Source organism: Leptosomus discolor, chromosome 1 (genome assembly GCF_034619465.1).
Source record: "Leptosomus discolor isolate bLepDis1 chromosome 1, bLepDis1.hap2, whole genome shotgun sequence".
Classification (NCBI taxonomy): domain Eukaryota; kingdom Metazoa; phylum Chordata; class Aves; order Leptosomiformes; family Leptosomidae; genus Leptosomus; species Leptosomus discolor.
The window spans coordinates 20,164,924-20,179,686 of NC_141391.1; the positions used below are offsets into that span (position 1 = coordinate 20,164,924).

At 51.6% G+C, this 14,763-nt stretch overlaps 1 protein-coding gene across 1 annotated transcript; it reads left to right on the top strand.

Annotated features, from left to right (window-relative positions):
* Positions 1-520: 520 nt before the first annotated feature.
* On the top strand, positions 521-3,884 carry SAP18 (Sin3A associated protein 18). Its single transcript, XM_086481815.1, has 4 exons — positions 521-622; positions 843-952; positions 2,599-2,721; positions 3,399-3,884. The coding sequence occupies exons 1-4, from the start codon at positions 551-553 to the stop codon at positions 3,553-3,555; spliced, it is 462 nt and encodes a 153-aa protein (XP_086337941.1). The 5' UTR covers positions 521-550; the 3' UTR covers positions 3,556-3,884.
* Positions 3,885-14,763: the final 10,879 nt, after the last annotated feature.

The following is a 14,763-nucleotide window of genomic DNA, read 5'->3' on the forward strand; positions in this document are numbered from 1 at the left end:
GCCTCGCCTGCAACACCGGCCCCAACCAGCCTCGGGCAGGCCCTGCCCGGCCGCACGGGACCAGCAGACAGCCGCACCGCTCCCGCAGGGTGCCCTCAGCGGCGGAGCGAGGGCGGGCTGCGGCGCCAACCGCCAGGACCGCGGGGACCACCGCCCCTCCGGCGAGCGGGAGGCTGAGGGCCGCTCCCGGGCAGCGCCGGCCACCCTTTCCCTCAGGCCCCGACGGGGGGAAGCCGCGCAACTGCAGCCCCCGGCGGTAGGACAGCCCGCGGCCGCGTCTCCGCTCCTCCTGCAAACCCCCCTCCGCCCCGTGGCCGCCTGCCCGGCCCCGCTCCCGGGCTCCAGCCGGCGGCTCCCCACAGCCGCCGCAGGCCGCCCGCCCTCCTGCCCTGCCTGCCCGCGCGCACGCGCCCTGCCCCGCCTCACCCGGGGCCTGCGCGCTCCCAGCCCCGCCCCGCCGCGGCCGTCACCGCCCCCTCCCTCCTCTCGCGAGAGCTGAGGCGCCGGGCGAGACATCCGGGGCTGCCGGTTGTTTGCGCGGCGGGGCAAGATGGCGGTGGAGTCTCGCGTCACGCAGGAGGAGATTAAGAAGGAGCCGGAGAAGCCGATCGACCGGGAGAAGGTGCCGGGGGTGGTGCCGCGCGTCCTCTTCCGCCGCGGCGGGGCGGGCACCGGGGCGCGGGGCGAGGCGAGGCGGGGCGTGGCGTGGCGTGGCGGCGGCATCGTGAGAGGTCGGGCTGGGCTGGGCTGGGCCGGGCCGGGCCGGGCCAGGCTAGGCTAGGCTAGGGTGGGGGGGCGGTTGAGGATGGCGGGCGGCCCCTCATCCCCGCTTCACCCCGCAGACGTGCCCGCTGCTGCTTCGTGTCTTCACCACCAACAACGGGCGGCACCACCGCATGGACGAGTTCTCCCGCGGCAACGTGCCCTCCAGCGAGCTGCAGATCTACACCTGGTGAGTGCCCGGCGGCGGCCCGCGCCCCTCCGGCCGGCCCTCGGGCGCGGGGCTCCGGGCGGTACCGGGGGGCTCGCCTGGTTTCAGCTCCTGTTCTGATACTCAGCTGCGAGCGGGAGTTCGGTGGGCCGTGTTTAAAGCAGGAGCGGTGGGGGGAGGTATTCCCGGGGGCAGGTGTAGGCCCCGCTGTGGTGGCGGCCCCGCAGGGGAGGCGGCTGCCGCCGGAGCAGCGCGGTGCTGCCCGTGGCCACGGCAGCTTAGTCGGGGAAGCGCAGCTTTCGCTGAGTGCCAGTTGCCGCACAGCGAGACTCGGTGCAGTTGAACTGCCCGGTTACTGCACGTAATCAAGAGGGTTGTGGCGTGCTGTAGGTTTGATTATCACCACAGATCTATTCAAAACAGAGGTTTTTCTTTAAGTAATGCTTAAATTTTGTCCCAACAGCCCCGTTTTTTCGGTAGAAGTAGTTGTCCCAGGAGGCTTGACCTGTTGTGTGAACGGTGTGCCGGTTTCAGTCAGAGCCTTCTGAGAGTGGAGTAGGGTGTTTCTTTTTGGATGGTCAGCAGCAGTGCTTTAACAGAGAGCTGCTTTGTACTGCTTTCAAATTTACTTTGGAAAACCACTTTAGTTTGTGTTGCAAACACCTTAGTTTTTCTTCATATTATTTTGAAGGATGCTTTTGAAAGCTACTTTTTAAATCTTATTGTTCCCTCCAGGTGTCTGCCAGGGTTATAACTTGTATGTTGAATGGCTGAATAAATCCATTTTTGTGGCTAGCAAACCGTGCAGTTCTAATTTACTTCTTAATGGGATTTATGGACTCAGTCCAGGCTGTTGGTGGTGTCTGAGCCGTTTGCCATCTGCAGAAGTCAGAATGGGCATTGTCTGTCACACACTGCTCCTTGGTTGCTTGGAGTGAGTGTGCAGTCTATATAATCAGAGCTGCTCTAATTGTGATGATTGAGTCCTTTTGTTCTCAAAATTCTAGAAATGAGCTTTAGCCCTGGTCTGGTTGACGGCTGGGAAGAGGAGGACTTCCATAGCGCCAAAATGGAAGGCTTGATGGGAGTGGAAAATGCCATTAATTTTTTTTCTTCCTTTCTTACATTTTCTCTAATATTCAAGAAACTATTTTAATGTAGATGTCTACTTAGGTGAGGGAACTTTAATACTGTTGGTTGTATAAACGCATCAGTGCATTTAAATAAAACCCAAAAGGCCCCCACTGTTGAAATGGTAACTGTTCTGAGACCTGGAAAAGCAGATGTTGAAACGTATACGGAGGTGCAGAGGTTTGCAGTAAATGGGAAGCTGGTTACATTTGCACTAGACCGTGTTGCCTCCAGCATACAGTAAGTGGTGAATTCTCCCGGGTGACCAATAACTACAGCAACTTATTGTCACTCGTTAGATCGTTAGAGCAAAGTGTGTTGTTTGCCATGGTGTGTCATTGTAAAGCCAGTGGCTCAAGATGTAGCTGAGGTGTAAGATGTTCCTCATCTTCAGGTGCAGGCAGAAAGTATGCGAAGGGAGGGAGGTGTCTGGCTCAGGTGTAGCAGTGTATTGGTTCCGTCCCAAGCGGGTTTTGGGAAGCCTTTCTTGTTGCTTTTGGGAACACGAACCGTGTTGGTTGGTGTGTTTAATCTAGGATGGACGCGACTCTGAAAGAGCTCACCAGCTTAGTGAAGGAAGTTTACCCAGAAGCACGGAAGAAGGGCACGCACTTCAACTTCGCCATTGTTTTCACAGATCTGAAGAGGCCTGGGTACAGGTAAGTGGTGCTGCTTCTCCGGGCTAATAGATGGCTTCAGGCACCAGAGCAGTCAGTTGTGTTTCATTAACGCTGACTTTGAAGTTCAGAACCCACATACCACATTTTTGAAGTTCTTGACAACAGACTGTACAGTGACAAGCTCTGAACGTTGCTTGGTGACCGTCGCTGTTAACATGCTCCCTGAATGACCTGGGTGCTTGGAGGCGTTGGTCACCGCGTTGGCAACCAGCCACAGCGCGGGCCTGCGGCTTGAGGCAAAGCCTTGGTTCTGGTGGTCCGAGGCGTGGTCGCTCTTGGGGCTGGGAAGGCATTTGAGTTCTAGCAGTGATCTTGTTGCAAGTGTCCGTCTTCTGAAACGGCTTGAGCTCACCATTGTCAGCAACCGGTGGGTGTAGCCTGCTCTGTAACCTGCGGGGTCCAGTTCTGTGTCCGTGTGGCAGTGGGCGAGGGGCGCTCTCTAGTGGGTCACTTCACATGGTAGAGGGTTCCCCCACCCTCTGCCCCATCAGACAGGGAGCAGAACCCCAGCATCCTGTGTACGCAGCTGGATGCCGAATACAGCGCAGGGGATGGCACGGGAGGGTGGTCATGAGCCGATACAGGTCCTGTTTTGGACACCTAGCACGATTTAAATGCCTCTGGCGGCTAACTTGCCTTTCCTCTCCTGCGCACAGGGTGAAGGAGATCGGCAGCACCATGTCGGGTAGGAAGGGCACAGATGATTCCATGACACTGCAGTCTCAGAAATTCCAGATAGGGGACTACCTGGATATAGCCATTACTCCTCCGAATCGCGCACCGCCGCCGTCAAGCCGCATGAGACCGTACTAAACTTGCTTCTTTGTACGATTACGTCTTCTGTTTATTCCTACTTGCTGTTCTAAAGCAGGCTTATTTTTTTGCTTTTGTTGCTAAGCAAGAACACCTGAAGACAAAGCTAAGCATCAGAAATTAAAGTTAACTTTTAAACCTTAACTTTTAGTTCATTTGTTTAGAAGAAACACTTCTCTTTAGCAGTGCCATCAGCCTATCCCTGGTTGTTATAGTTTGAACAGTAAGTCGGTGCGTCCAGTCTTTCAAGATTTCCATAAAATACAACCAGAAGGATTACAGGTGTTCTGTAGTTCTGTCTTGTTTGGAATAAAGATTGCTGTTACTAATCTTTTGATAGTGTGGTGGTGTTCGGCTTTGTGGTTTGTTTGAGGAGGATTTCTGCAGAGAAGTTCAGAAGTCTGCTTTTGAGCAGAGGTTGAAAGGAGGGCCAAAGCCTTTGGTAACTTCTGGGCTTGACGAGTAGAGGTAGGTGGCCTCCTGGGGATTCCTTGTACAGGAGGATTTCTTAAACCACGGCTGGCTGGGTTTTGGGGGATGAGCCTAAAGGCAGGCAGGCTCAGTGTCGCTCTCCCTGCTGGCCTAGGCGCGGGGACAGGGGTGGGTCAGAGACGCGCTGTGTAAGGCTGCCCGTCCCGCAGGACGGCCAGGGCACAGCACTGCAGCTTCCGGGGGTTGCTCCCTCTTGTGCCGAAGTGATGCCAGTCCGTGGACTGGGAGTGGTCTCGGTGACACCCGTGTGGCCCAGGATGCAGAGGAGCTGCTGGCCTTACCAGAGGAAGGCGTGGTTTGGCGTGCTGCACAGCAGCCTTACCTGAGTCCTGAAGAGCTGGTGGCGTCTTTAAAACCAGAAGGTATAAAGCTGCCTTCGAAGGTCTTGCTTTTCTTAGAACAGTGGTCTCCAAGCTTTTTATTTGTAAAAAATTTTTGACTGTGTGCCCCCAAAATTATTTATAAGTTACATACCTCTCATACTAATAAATTGTGTACTTTATAGAACTACAACAAAAATAGGGGTAAAAAAGAAAGATGAAATACTTCCTGCACATGTACCACTTTGGAGATTATCTTGTCTTTGGCTTGTCTTGCGCACTGCACTTTGGACATCACCGTCTTGGAAGATGAGGGTATCTGCAGAGACCCGGCCAGAAGGAATCTGGTGGTGTCAGATCAAGGCTGACCAAGGAGCAGGCAGAACTGTTTCCTCACAAAAATGCAATGGCAGGCGCTGTGCCCGGAGAGGCTCTTGCCTGCGGCTCAGGTGAAGTGAGAGGAGGTGAGGCAGCGAGTCTGTGCTCTGGCAGTGCCTGCGGGAGCCCTGGCCTTGACCAACGGGTTTGTCTCAGCCAAGTAAACCTGCGGGGCGGTGGCAGCTGGCTCGTGCGCCTGGATCTCTTGGGCTGTTGACCATAGGCAATATATTGTCAGCGAACGCTGACCAAGAGGACGACCCCCGATTTTGGCTTCCAGAGCTCTAGGGAAGGTGAATACTGTAGCTTCTTTCCCTTCATATGTGTTCATTAGATGAAAGTAACTTGTTTTGGACCCTGTGCTGACCAGCCTGAGCTGGGTAAATCTCGCTGCTTAGCCCTCCGTAAAATGGCTTTTCACAAGGGCTTGCTGCTTGTACGGACCACCGATTGCTCAGTTTAACGCTTGGATGACAGGGCGAAGCCAAGGAGCTGTGAGGCACCGAGGCTCAAGGCTGTTCTGTTAGACGTTGCTGATGAAGCCGGAGGGTGTGGGGGGTGGCGAGCAGCCAGCTGCTGGAATCTCAGAAGAAGGGGTAGCCAAGGGGTCTCAGTTGTCTGTGGGGAAACGGGAAGGCTGGTCTGCGTGGTGGGCACTCTGGGAAGCAGCTGGTGTTGCCTGGTACCTTCTTAAGGAGCAGGAGGAAGAAGGGGTGACCCATCTCCCAGCAAATCAGTGCAGCGCGGGAGGACGGGCCGGTGGCTTTCCATAGCTCGGTGCTTGCCAGTTTCTTCTGCCACTGCAGGGGGAGATCTTGAGACGCGCGGGTGCCTCCGGTTTTACAGCAGGCTCCGGCCGTCCCCGGGCTGTGCCTCTGCCGGCTGACCCTGAGCATCCAGCTGGGCCGGAGAGCAGGCGCTTGTTTTCTGCGCATTGTGCCCCGGTGGGCTGAGGGAAGGGCAAAAGCAGAAGCAGAAGCCGCAGCTGCACCTTCCTCACCGAAGGCCTTAGCAGAGCACAGGGGCTAAGACTGCAGTAAGTGCTCCTGTCTGCTGAGGACAAGGCATGCCTTCTTTCATGAGCTGTGACTTACCTTTTTTTTTTTTTTTTTTAAATCTCTCAGTAGTCCCTCGGGGCAGTATAGCCTGAGGGGTTTTAGGTTCAGTTCTGCTCATGGTTCACCCTCTTCTGTCCGCCTTCTCTGGCTAAGTTAGGGAGTTACAATTCCAGCCTTCATGAATGACCTTCATTTGCAGAATCACCTGAATCCAAGTTACTTTTTCCCGTAAGACTGAAGAGGTTGAAAAGTGCCCCTCACCTTTTCCTAACGAGATCTCAAGAAAAGACAATACCAATGCTGTTTTATAAAGGACTGTGAGCCTGGAAGTGGCAATGGAGCTGGTCTAGTGTGGCCAGAGGTGGGATGGAGGGATGTTTTACCAGGGTGAAGGCAGTCACCGCTGGTGGAAGGGGGAGGCTCTCCACAATACTGCTGCTATGAGGAGCCCATTGTAACAGCTCAGTGACTTCTGTGTTACCGGGGCGGGTTTGGTCGGTCCTGGGACCCCTGCTGCCTGCGTGCTGGGTCATGGCCATCAGATTGGCCACCCGGATTTTGGCACCTTACAGACCTGGGCAGACAGAAAAGTGAAGACCACAGCTAGGTGGCCTGTTCGCCACAGGGCATTGTCCATGCTACAGAATGAGTGAGGTGAGTCCTGCAGTAACCAGTACATAATTACGGAGTTGCACAGCCTCCCACCAAAGGCAAGGACAGACCTGCCATTAGAGGTGCCCAGGAATATGGGCATTTCCTCATTTTTGTGTCCTGGTTTTTGCTTTAATTGCATTTAAGGATAATTCTCAAAATTAAATGTAGTCAATATAAAAGGCAACAGCAGGAAGTGAGCCTGCGTCTGTGACTCAGCTGCTCTGGGAGGTGGCTTGGCTTTGTTGCAATGGGAGATGCGGCCTAGTGAGCACTTGTGCCTGCCCAGCCTGGGGCAGGTCTTCACACACTTCAGAGAAAAAGAGGAACGTCTACAGGCTTTATATTTGGTGGCCCGTGAGGCAAAATCACAAGGAAATGAACATGCAGAACCGCCTTCAGTGGCAACCACTTCAGCTTGACTGCTTAGGGGTGGAGTTCACATGACTACCATGGATGTATAAACCTCAGCTGACCTCTTCCCCAGCTGCTTTGGGCTAAACAGCTCTTGTGAAAGACATTTGCCCTCAAACACTTGCACTTCATACAGAAAGGTAATGCAGAAGTGAAGAGAGTTCAACTTTCTGTATCTATTTTTATGGGAAAAGACACTTGAGAGATCAGTGCAGTCAGGGTTAGGGGTTCCCTACAGCACTGTGGTTCAGGGAAATTAAAACATGGTCTCAAACTCAACAAAAGTGAGCAATCCCATATGCGCAGGAAGCAAAGTGGTGTAGATGACGCTACATCCAAATCTGTCAGTCCACAGGACTTGCTTTGTACGCAGCAATGTTAAGAGGAATTTGTGTTCCTCAGCAAGGCAGCTGAATGCAATGGGTTTTTTTTTTCCCTTTTCTTTTTGGACGCTTAAAGCCCTTAAGAGATGCAACTCTTAGTTTCATGTCTATACTTTCACCAGCAACCACCCTTTTTATCTTGCAGCTGCATAAGGTGAAGAATTAGGAGAACAGTTTTCAAAAAAAAGGTTTCTTAACTGTGTCATTTCTTAGTGGTAAAGGCCAGGCACAGCACCCCGGCCAGCAGGCAGCTCTCGCCTCCTGCCCAGGCCCCTCCAGGGATACCGCACTACCCCCTGCCCCCTGCAGCTGTCCCTCCAGGCCTTGCCTTGTCCCTGTCCTTCCTCAGAGGGGCTCGTTTTTTCTCTGCCTTTAACTGGTGACAAACACCTGGACCACTCATGCAGGTCTCCCACCCCTGTGATCCCCAGCCCCTCCGGCTGCAGTGGTGAGTTGGGCTCCCCCGTGGGGCCCGGAGAAGCGCCCTGGATCCTGCGTGTGGGGTGAAGCACAGTCAAAGGGACCCAGCTACAGAACGGAGGCAACTTCCCCTAATTTCTGCTTTTTACCCTCAGTAGCAGCTACTCCAGGCTGCTCGGCTCCCATAGACGTGGCTTCATGTTTCTGCGTTCTGGTGCGCCTTTCCTGCCTGGCCAGGTTTGATTTGTCCTGAAGGACTCTGCTCTGCTTTCCTAAGCAAACTTAGAACTAAATTTTGTCCTCCCTCATTTTATTCACCTAAACCAATGTTTTTTTCAATTTAATGAACAGAAAAAAGGTGTACCAAAAATTATATTTTTTCCACCCCAAGAACCCCCACCCCCATTAACTTGTTACACCTCACATAAATATCGCCGGTGCTGTTGAAGGTTAGCCAGGCTCTCATTTAACATGGGAGGAAAAAAAGATTCTTCTTCAACATGCTCAGGCCTTAAACCAAGGGCTCTGTTTTCCCAGTCCCCCTCTGATTTCAGCACCCCTCCGTTGCAGGTCCATGCATGTGTGTGTACACACACGTGCACAGGAACAGTGGTGACAGTCTCAGAAGAGCAGGTTTTTCTGCCCTGCAATGGCAGCACGACCCTTATAAAAGTTCTGCGGCGCTTTTGGGAGGGGGTGCTTGTGTCTCTGGTGGAGGAACTGGTATCTGGGTTAATGCCCTCCCTAGTTAAGAAGTGAGGACAACTTGCACCCACACTGTGTCAATAACCTGGGCTGCACCAGACACAATCCTTGCTCCGGCCCCATGTTTGCTGTCTGACTGGAGCAGCTGTGGAAGCTTAAATTTTGCTTTCAGCTCTGGTCAAAAGCAGAAAGAGCTGTGATGCAGTAGGAAAACATTAAGCATTATCAGCAAGTTCTCACTCTTCTGATGGAAACCATGGAAAAATGAGAAGATCTCAGAAATCCTGTTGTGTCCTAACTAACGAATGACAACAGCTATGGTTGTGTTCAAAGAACAGCGCTGTAAGTAATGTGACAGCTAAAAGACAGCCTGCCAAAACCAAAGCAAGCCAGTTACCTGCTGCTGTTGTCTCAGCCCTGGCGTCTAGACATTACAGCAGATCAGCTGGGTAAAAAAAAAAGAAATCAGTTCCTTGACAGAACAGGACCCTGAGGAATGTGAATTGTAAAACACCTGCGCAGTGTTGTGCACAGCAGGCGCTGCGCCTGGCCACAACTACCTGGACCTGTTGGTGATGAGGAGGAGGTGTTTGGCTGGCTTACCAGGGCAAGGTGCTGGAGATAAAAAATGGCCAAGGGCTGGGTTCAGAGGGGCTGGGGTGTTTGGGACCCTCCCTGGGTTTTTTCCAGTCTCACAGAACTGACAGGCTTAAGTAGAGACATCCTGGCCCCAAAACTCGCTTTACCTCTTAAACACCCACCAAAAAAATCCAGTGGACTCTGCAAGTGACAGCTTCAAGGACACCGCTGGGTGAGCTCCTCATGAATTCCCCAGCCTGTGCTTCAGGCAAACATGAGTTAGTGTCTTCAGGCTTGAGGAAACCTGGGGGGTCTTTAACAGGTGCCTGAAACTGCACCTGGTGCAGACAAGCCCCGCTGTGTATGATGTTTGAATCCAAGTATTCCTCTCCTTGAGCCCTCAGTGCACGTTTGAGAGCTGTAGAAGACCTGCCAGCACTCCGTTGCTGAGCAAGAGCGAGGCGGAAGCACAGCTGACTCTTTTCCTTCTAGTCTTCTGCTGAGGTCTTCTAGCTGGCAGCCATGAAGCACCTACCCCAGGCTTCAGGGGACAGGAGGGGAGAGCCCCAGCAGTGGTGCCAGGTAGGGCATTTGAGGAACAGCGCCAGGCACGCAGCAGTCCCGCACCAACACCCCTTGTTACCTGCCTGCTCCGCTGGGGCTGTGCACCATCCTGCAGCCCTTGCCTAGCCCGGGGCCCGCTGGCACCACACTCCTCCTGCCTTGGGTTTAAGAACCACACTGGAGAGCAGGAGGCTTACGCTTGAAAGGAAGAAGGGAAGCATGTGCATATCAAAGTACTAAAGGTTTGAAATATGGTCCCACCAGCACCACATCACAACAGCCTACACGCCAGGAACGACCCCTGCTGCTCTGCACCTACAGGGCACTCTACAAGGATGAGGTTTCTCATGGTAGCTGTGTCCCCTCCAGTCTGTTTCATGCACAACCACCCAAGCAGTTGTCCTAGGAAGGGGGAAGGGGTGCTGGGTCCTGGGGTGAGGAACAGGAATTGCTTCAGCTGCCGTGGAAGCGCTGATGGAACAACAGACTCCTCAGGAAACCTTCCCAAAGCAGCCGGACAGACAAGATATGATTCGCTGAGCAGCTTAAAATCCCTTCTCTTGCCTCAACACCCATCAGTGCCTTTGTGGTGAGCAGTGACTTGGGCCAACGCACAGAGTCCCTGAACAACTTCAACTTGGGGAACAACAGGCAGTTCCTGGTAGCTGGGCATGACTGCAGTGACACAACTGAGGGTGTGGGACCTGCAGCTGCAGGAGAGGAAAGGCGGGACCGTGCGGCAAGGCCTGGGATTGGTTTACAACAATTGCGTAAGCAATCGCTAGGGTGTGTAACTGCAGGGCTTTAAGCCAGGAATACATTATGCCAAAAATTATGAAAGTATTTGAACACTTTCCTGCTGGGTATTCTGCAAACTATCCTCCGCTTGGTCCCTCCCCAGCAGAAATGCCCATGTAGCAGAGCATTTTCTTCCATGGACTGTTTCCTGTGTGTGCACATTGGTGAAGGTTTTGTTTGTTTTGTTTTGTTTTTAAACTCTTTAACATGAACTAAAAAAGAGAAGAGCAAAGAAATTCATGGACCTGGTCAGCTCCCTACCATGGTGTCAACTGCCCCTCCGTAGCAGCATGAGGTTTCATGTTTAAGTTGACAGATAACACAGCCAGCATTGGCAGTTGTGTTCCTGTGGGACAATGTACGTGTGATTCCACAGTGCCGTCACTGGATGCTGTCATTGCTCCTTAGAAATGCCGCAATCTCTGTATTACTGTCCCACGCGGAAACAAGGTACTCCCAAAATACAAGGCAGCTCCAACATCAGCTACAGCTGTTGATGGAGCACATGCAACTACCCCAAGTACTGGAACATCTGAATAATGACAACAGGGAACAAAGCAAATATCACATCTTACAGAAAATTTAAAGCATCTGCGGTGCTTTAAACAGCCAAGGAAGCCTGGACTCCAGTTACTGCGCCAGTGATTTATAAACACATCGATAAAAACAGAACAGGAGGCGCTAAACACGATGCTTGTCATTTATCCGTTTGACAGCCATCTGGGAAGTTTCATTTCACTGCAAGATCAGTTTTTGTATTTAACCTCAGGCAAAGTATTTCCAAGACAAGAAGGCACTGACCACCTTCAGGGGCTTCCTAGGTGCAACAATCAAGACGCTCCTTTGACAACAAATGGGATTATGGAGAGAAGCTTCTGTTAGCTGACACATTTGATATATTTAAAGAAAAAAAGATGAAGAACCACAACAAATGAAGGAAAATTAAAGGCTATGCTTTTTCAGTTGTTTCCAAGGTGTCCCTAAATACTGAAGTGCAATTTTGTGCTTGGTTCAATCTTTTCTGACCACAGGCTACTGCTAGAAGGTGTGATCCCATTCTCACCCTGCCCTTACATCTGACCTAGTGCTGACAAGGCAGAAGCCAAGTTTGAGGTTACTGTTGGGGAGGGCAAACTAGAAGAGAAAACAAAATTAATTAGCTTTTCAGTGGGGTGGCAAATGAAAGGAGTCTATCGTAAAGCTGCACAACCCCTAGATGCTGTGCCAGAGAACTGGTGAAACAATTAAGAACTGGGAGGACTATAAGACTGTTGTCAGAGGATGTAGGGAGGCAACTAGGAAAGCTAAGGCCTCCTTGGAGTTAAGCCTTGCAAGGGAGGTCAAGGACAGCAGAAAGAGCTTCTTCAAACACACTGCAGACATAATTAACACTAGAGGCAATGTAGGCCCACTGTTGAATGAGGCGGGTGCCCTGGTGACAGAGGATACAAAGAAGGCGGAGCTACTGAATGCCTTCTTTGCCTCTGTCTATACTGCTGGAGACTGTCCTCAGGAGCCCCAGACCCCTGAGGCCCCAGACGAAGTCAGGATAAAGGAGGAGTTTGCCTTGGTTGATGAGGACTGGGTTAGGGATCAGTTGAGCAAGCTGGACATACATAAATCCATGGGCCCTGATGGGATGCACCCGCGGGTGCTGAGGGAGCTGCAGAAGTCATTGCTAGACCACTCTCCATCATCTTGGGTAAGTCTTGGGGAACAGGTGAGGTGCCTGAGGATTGGAGGAAAGCAAGTGTCACTCTAGACTTCAAAAAGGGCAAGAAGGAGGACCTGAGTAACTACAGACAGCTCAGCTTCACCTCCATCCCTGGAAAAGTGATGGAACAACTTATCCTTGGTGCTGTCTCTAGGCATATCAAGGATAAGAGGGTCATTAGGAGCAGTCGACATGGCTTCTCCAAGGGGAAGTCATGTTTGACCAACGTGATAGCTTTTTATGAAGACATAACCAGGTGGATAGATGATGGGAGTGCAGTGGATGTGGCTTATCTTGATTTCAGTAAAGCATTTGACACCATCTCCCACAGCATCCTCGCAGCTAAACTGAGGAAGTGTGGTCTGGATGATCGGGTAGTGAGGTGGATTGTGAATTGGTTGAAGGAAAGAAGTCAGAGAGTTGTGGTCAATGGGACAGAGTCTAGTTGGAGGCCCGTATCTAGTGGAGTCCCTCAGGGGTCGGTACTGGGACCAGAACTATTCAATGTATTCGTCAATGACCTGGATGAGGGAACAGAGTGCACTGCCAGCAAGTTTGCTGATGACACAGAACTGGGAGGAGTGGCTGACACACCACAAGGCTGTGCTGCCCTTCAGAGAGACCTGGACAGGCTGGAGAGCTGGGTGGGGAGAAATGTAATGAACTACAACAAGGGCAAGTGCAGAGTCTTGCATCTGGGAAAGAACAACCCCATGGATCAGTACAGGTTGGGGACTGAGCTGTTAGAGAGTAGCGTAGGGGAAAGGGACCTGGGGGTCCTGGTGGAGAGCAGGATGACCATGAGCCAGCAACGTGCCCTCGTGGCCAAGAAGGCCAACGGCATCCTGGGGTGTATTAGAAGGGGTGCGGTCAGTAGGTCGAGAGAGGTTCTCCTCCCCCTCTCCTCTGCCTGGTGAGACCACATCTGGAATAGTGTGTCCAGTTCCAGGCTCCTTAGTTCAAGCAGGACAGGGAACTGCTTGAAAGAGTCCAGCACAGAGCCACAAAGATGGTGAAGGGGTGGAACATCTCCCTTCTGATGAAAGGCTGAGGGAGCTGGGTCTCTTGAGCTTGGAGAAGACTGAGGGGTGATCTCATCGATGTTTATACATACGTAAAGGGCGAGAGTAAGGAGGATGGAGCTGGGCTCTTCTCGGTGATGGCCAGTGATAGGACTAGGGGCAATGGGTGCAAGCTGGAGCACAGGAGGTTCCACATTAACATAAGGAAAAACATTTTCACTGTGAGGGTGACAGAGCACTGGAACAGGCTGCCCAGAGAGGTTGTGGGGTCTCCTTCTCTGGAGACATTCCAAACCCGCCTGGATGCGTTCCTGTGTGATCTACTCTAGGTGGTCCTGCTCTGGCAGGGGGGTTGGACTAGATGATCTTTCGAGGTCCCTCCTAATCCCTCCCAGTCTGTGATTCTGTGAAACAGCCTCTAGTAGAAGAAGCCCCCAGTTATACTAAATTAAGCACCACACAGAACCCTGCACTATTTTCAGGTGACAACTGTCCCTTACAGAACTGCTGCGTTTGCTACTGATTTAGCTACTCTTTATCCAAACTGCACTTTCTGACAGGCCCACGCTGTTATCAGATTCACCCCCCAACAGACAGACATGTAACTTCTGTTTTCTCTTGCATTGTTCCCACTCTGACGTGTTACAATACTTTAGTATGCAGCAGGATAAGCCTTTCTTCAGCAGCAGCAGAGTTTCACTCTCCTCCAGCCCCACAGCTACATCCTTGGACATTCCAGTATTTGAACTTGTGCTGTTTATCAGATGGCCACACAGCCACCTGCATGAGAGAACCAATAGCAGCAGGGAGAAAAAAACAAACCCAAACCAAACCCAACCACCCAAACAAAAAACCCCAAACCAAACCAGAAAACTTTCCCTCCCCAGCTTATTTTGAACCCAGATCAGTTTCCAACACTGCTTATACATACTTTCATTTCGGCCAACTTTTCCCTCCCAAACCTAAAAGGTTTTCGAAGGTAAAGCAGGAGAAACTAAAACTAGTTTTTGTTTTGCTGCTGATTATATCCACCTCAGAGCAGCTGTCCTGCTATAAAGAACAACATCAATACAAACAGCAATATTACTTGTCTTAGGGCAATAGTGTAGCCAAGAAAAACAAAACTAACTAGTAAAACTTCATTTCTAGATTCCAAAAAGTCTCATGTCAGCGTCATAATAGCTTGAGTAGACCAGAAGATTTTAAGATTTCAATGGTCATCGTGAAGATAATTTGTATCTCAAAATATTAATTGAATCCCTTTCGTACCAGTTAATGAAATAGCTATGAAATGTAGCAGAAAACATTGTTTAACAGGCAAGAAAAATGAGGCAAGTGGCTCACAGTGAGAAGCCCAGCACTGCTAGGTACAACTCTACAGTTCCCTCATGGAGGGGAGGGCAGTGGGGTGCAGAGTTGTTCTCAAGTTCAGGGAAAAGACATTTGTAAGGCCTTTTGGGAATTTCGGTAGTTGAAGTGGGGCAGGGGGAGGGGGGAAATACAGCAAGGTCCAGGACAGTAGCACTGCTTGTTCCATGTCATGTTAAACGGAGGCTTTCAGGATATCCGTCTTGCTTCAGGGCAAGAAAGTAACCATGAAGTGCGGTGGCGGGAGAATGCAGACAGTGAAACCCCTCAGGCTCAGTGCTGGTAAAGCTGTCTGGCTGAAAGAGTCTTGCTCTGCAGCAGAATACTTTGTGCCTGTTTAAG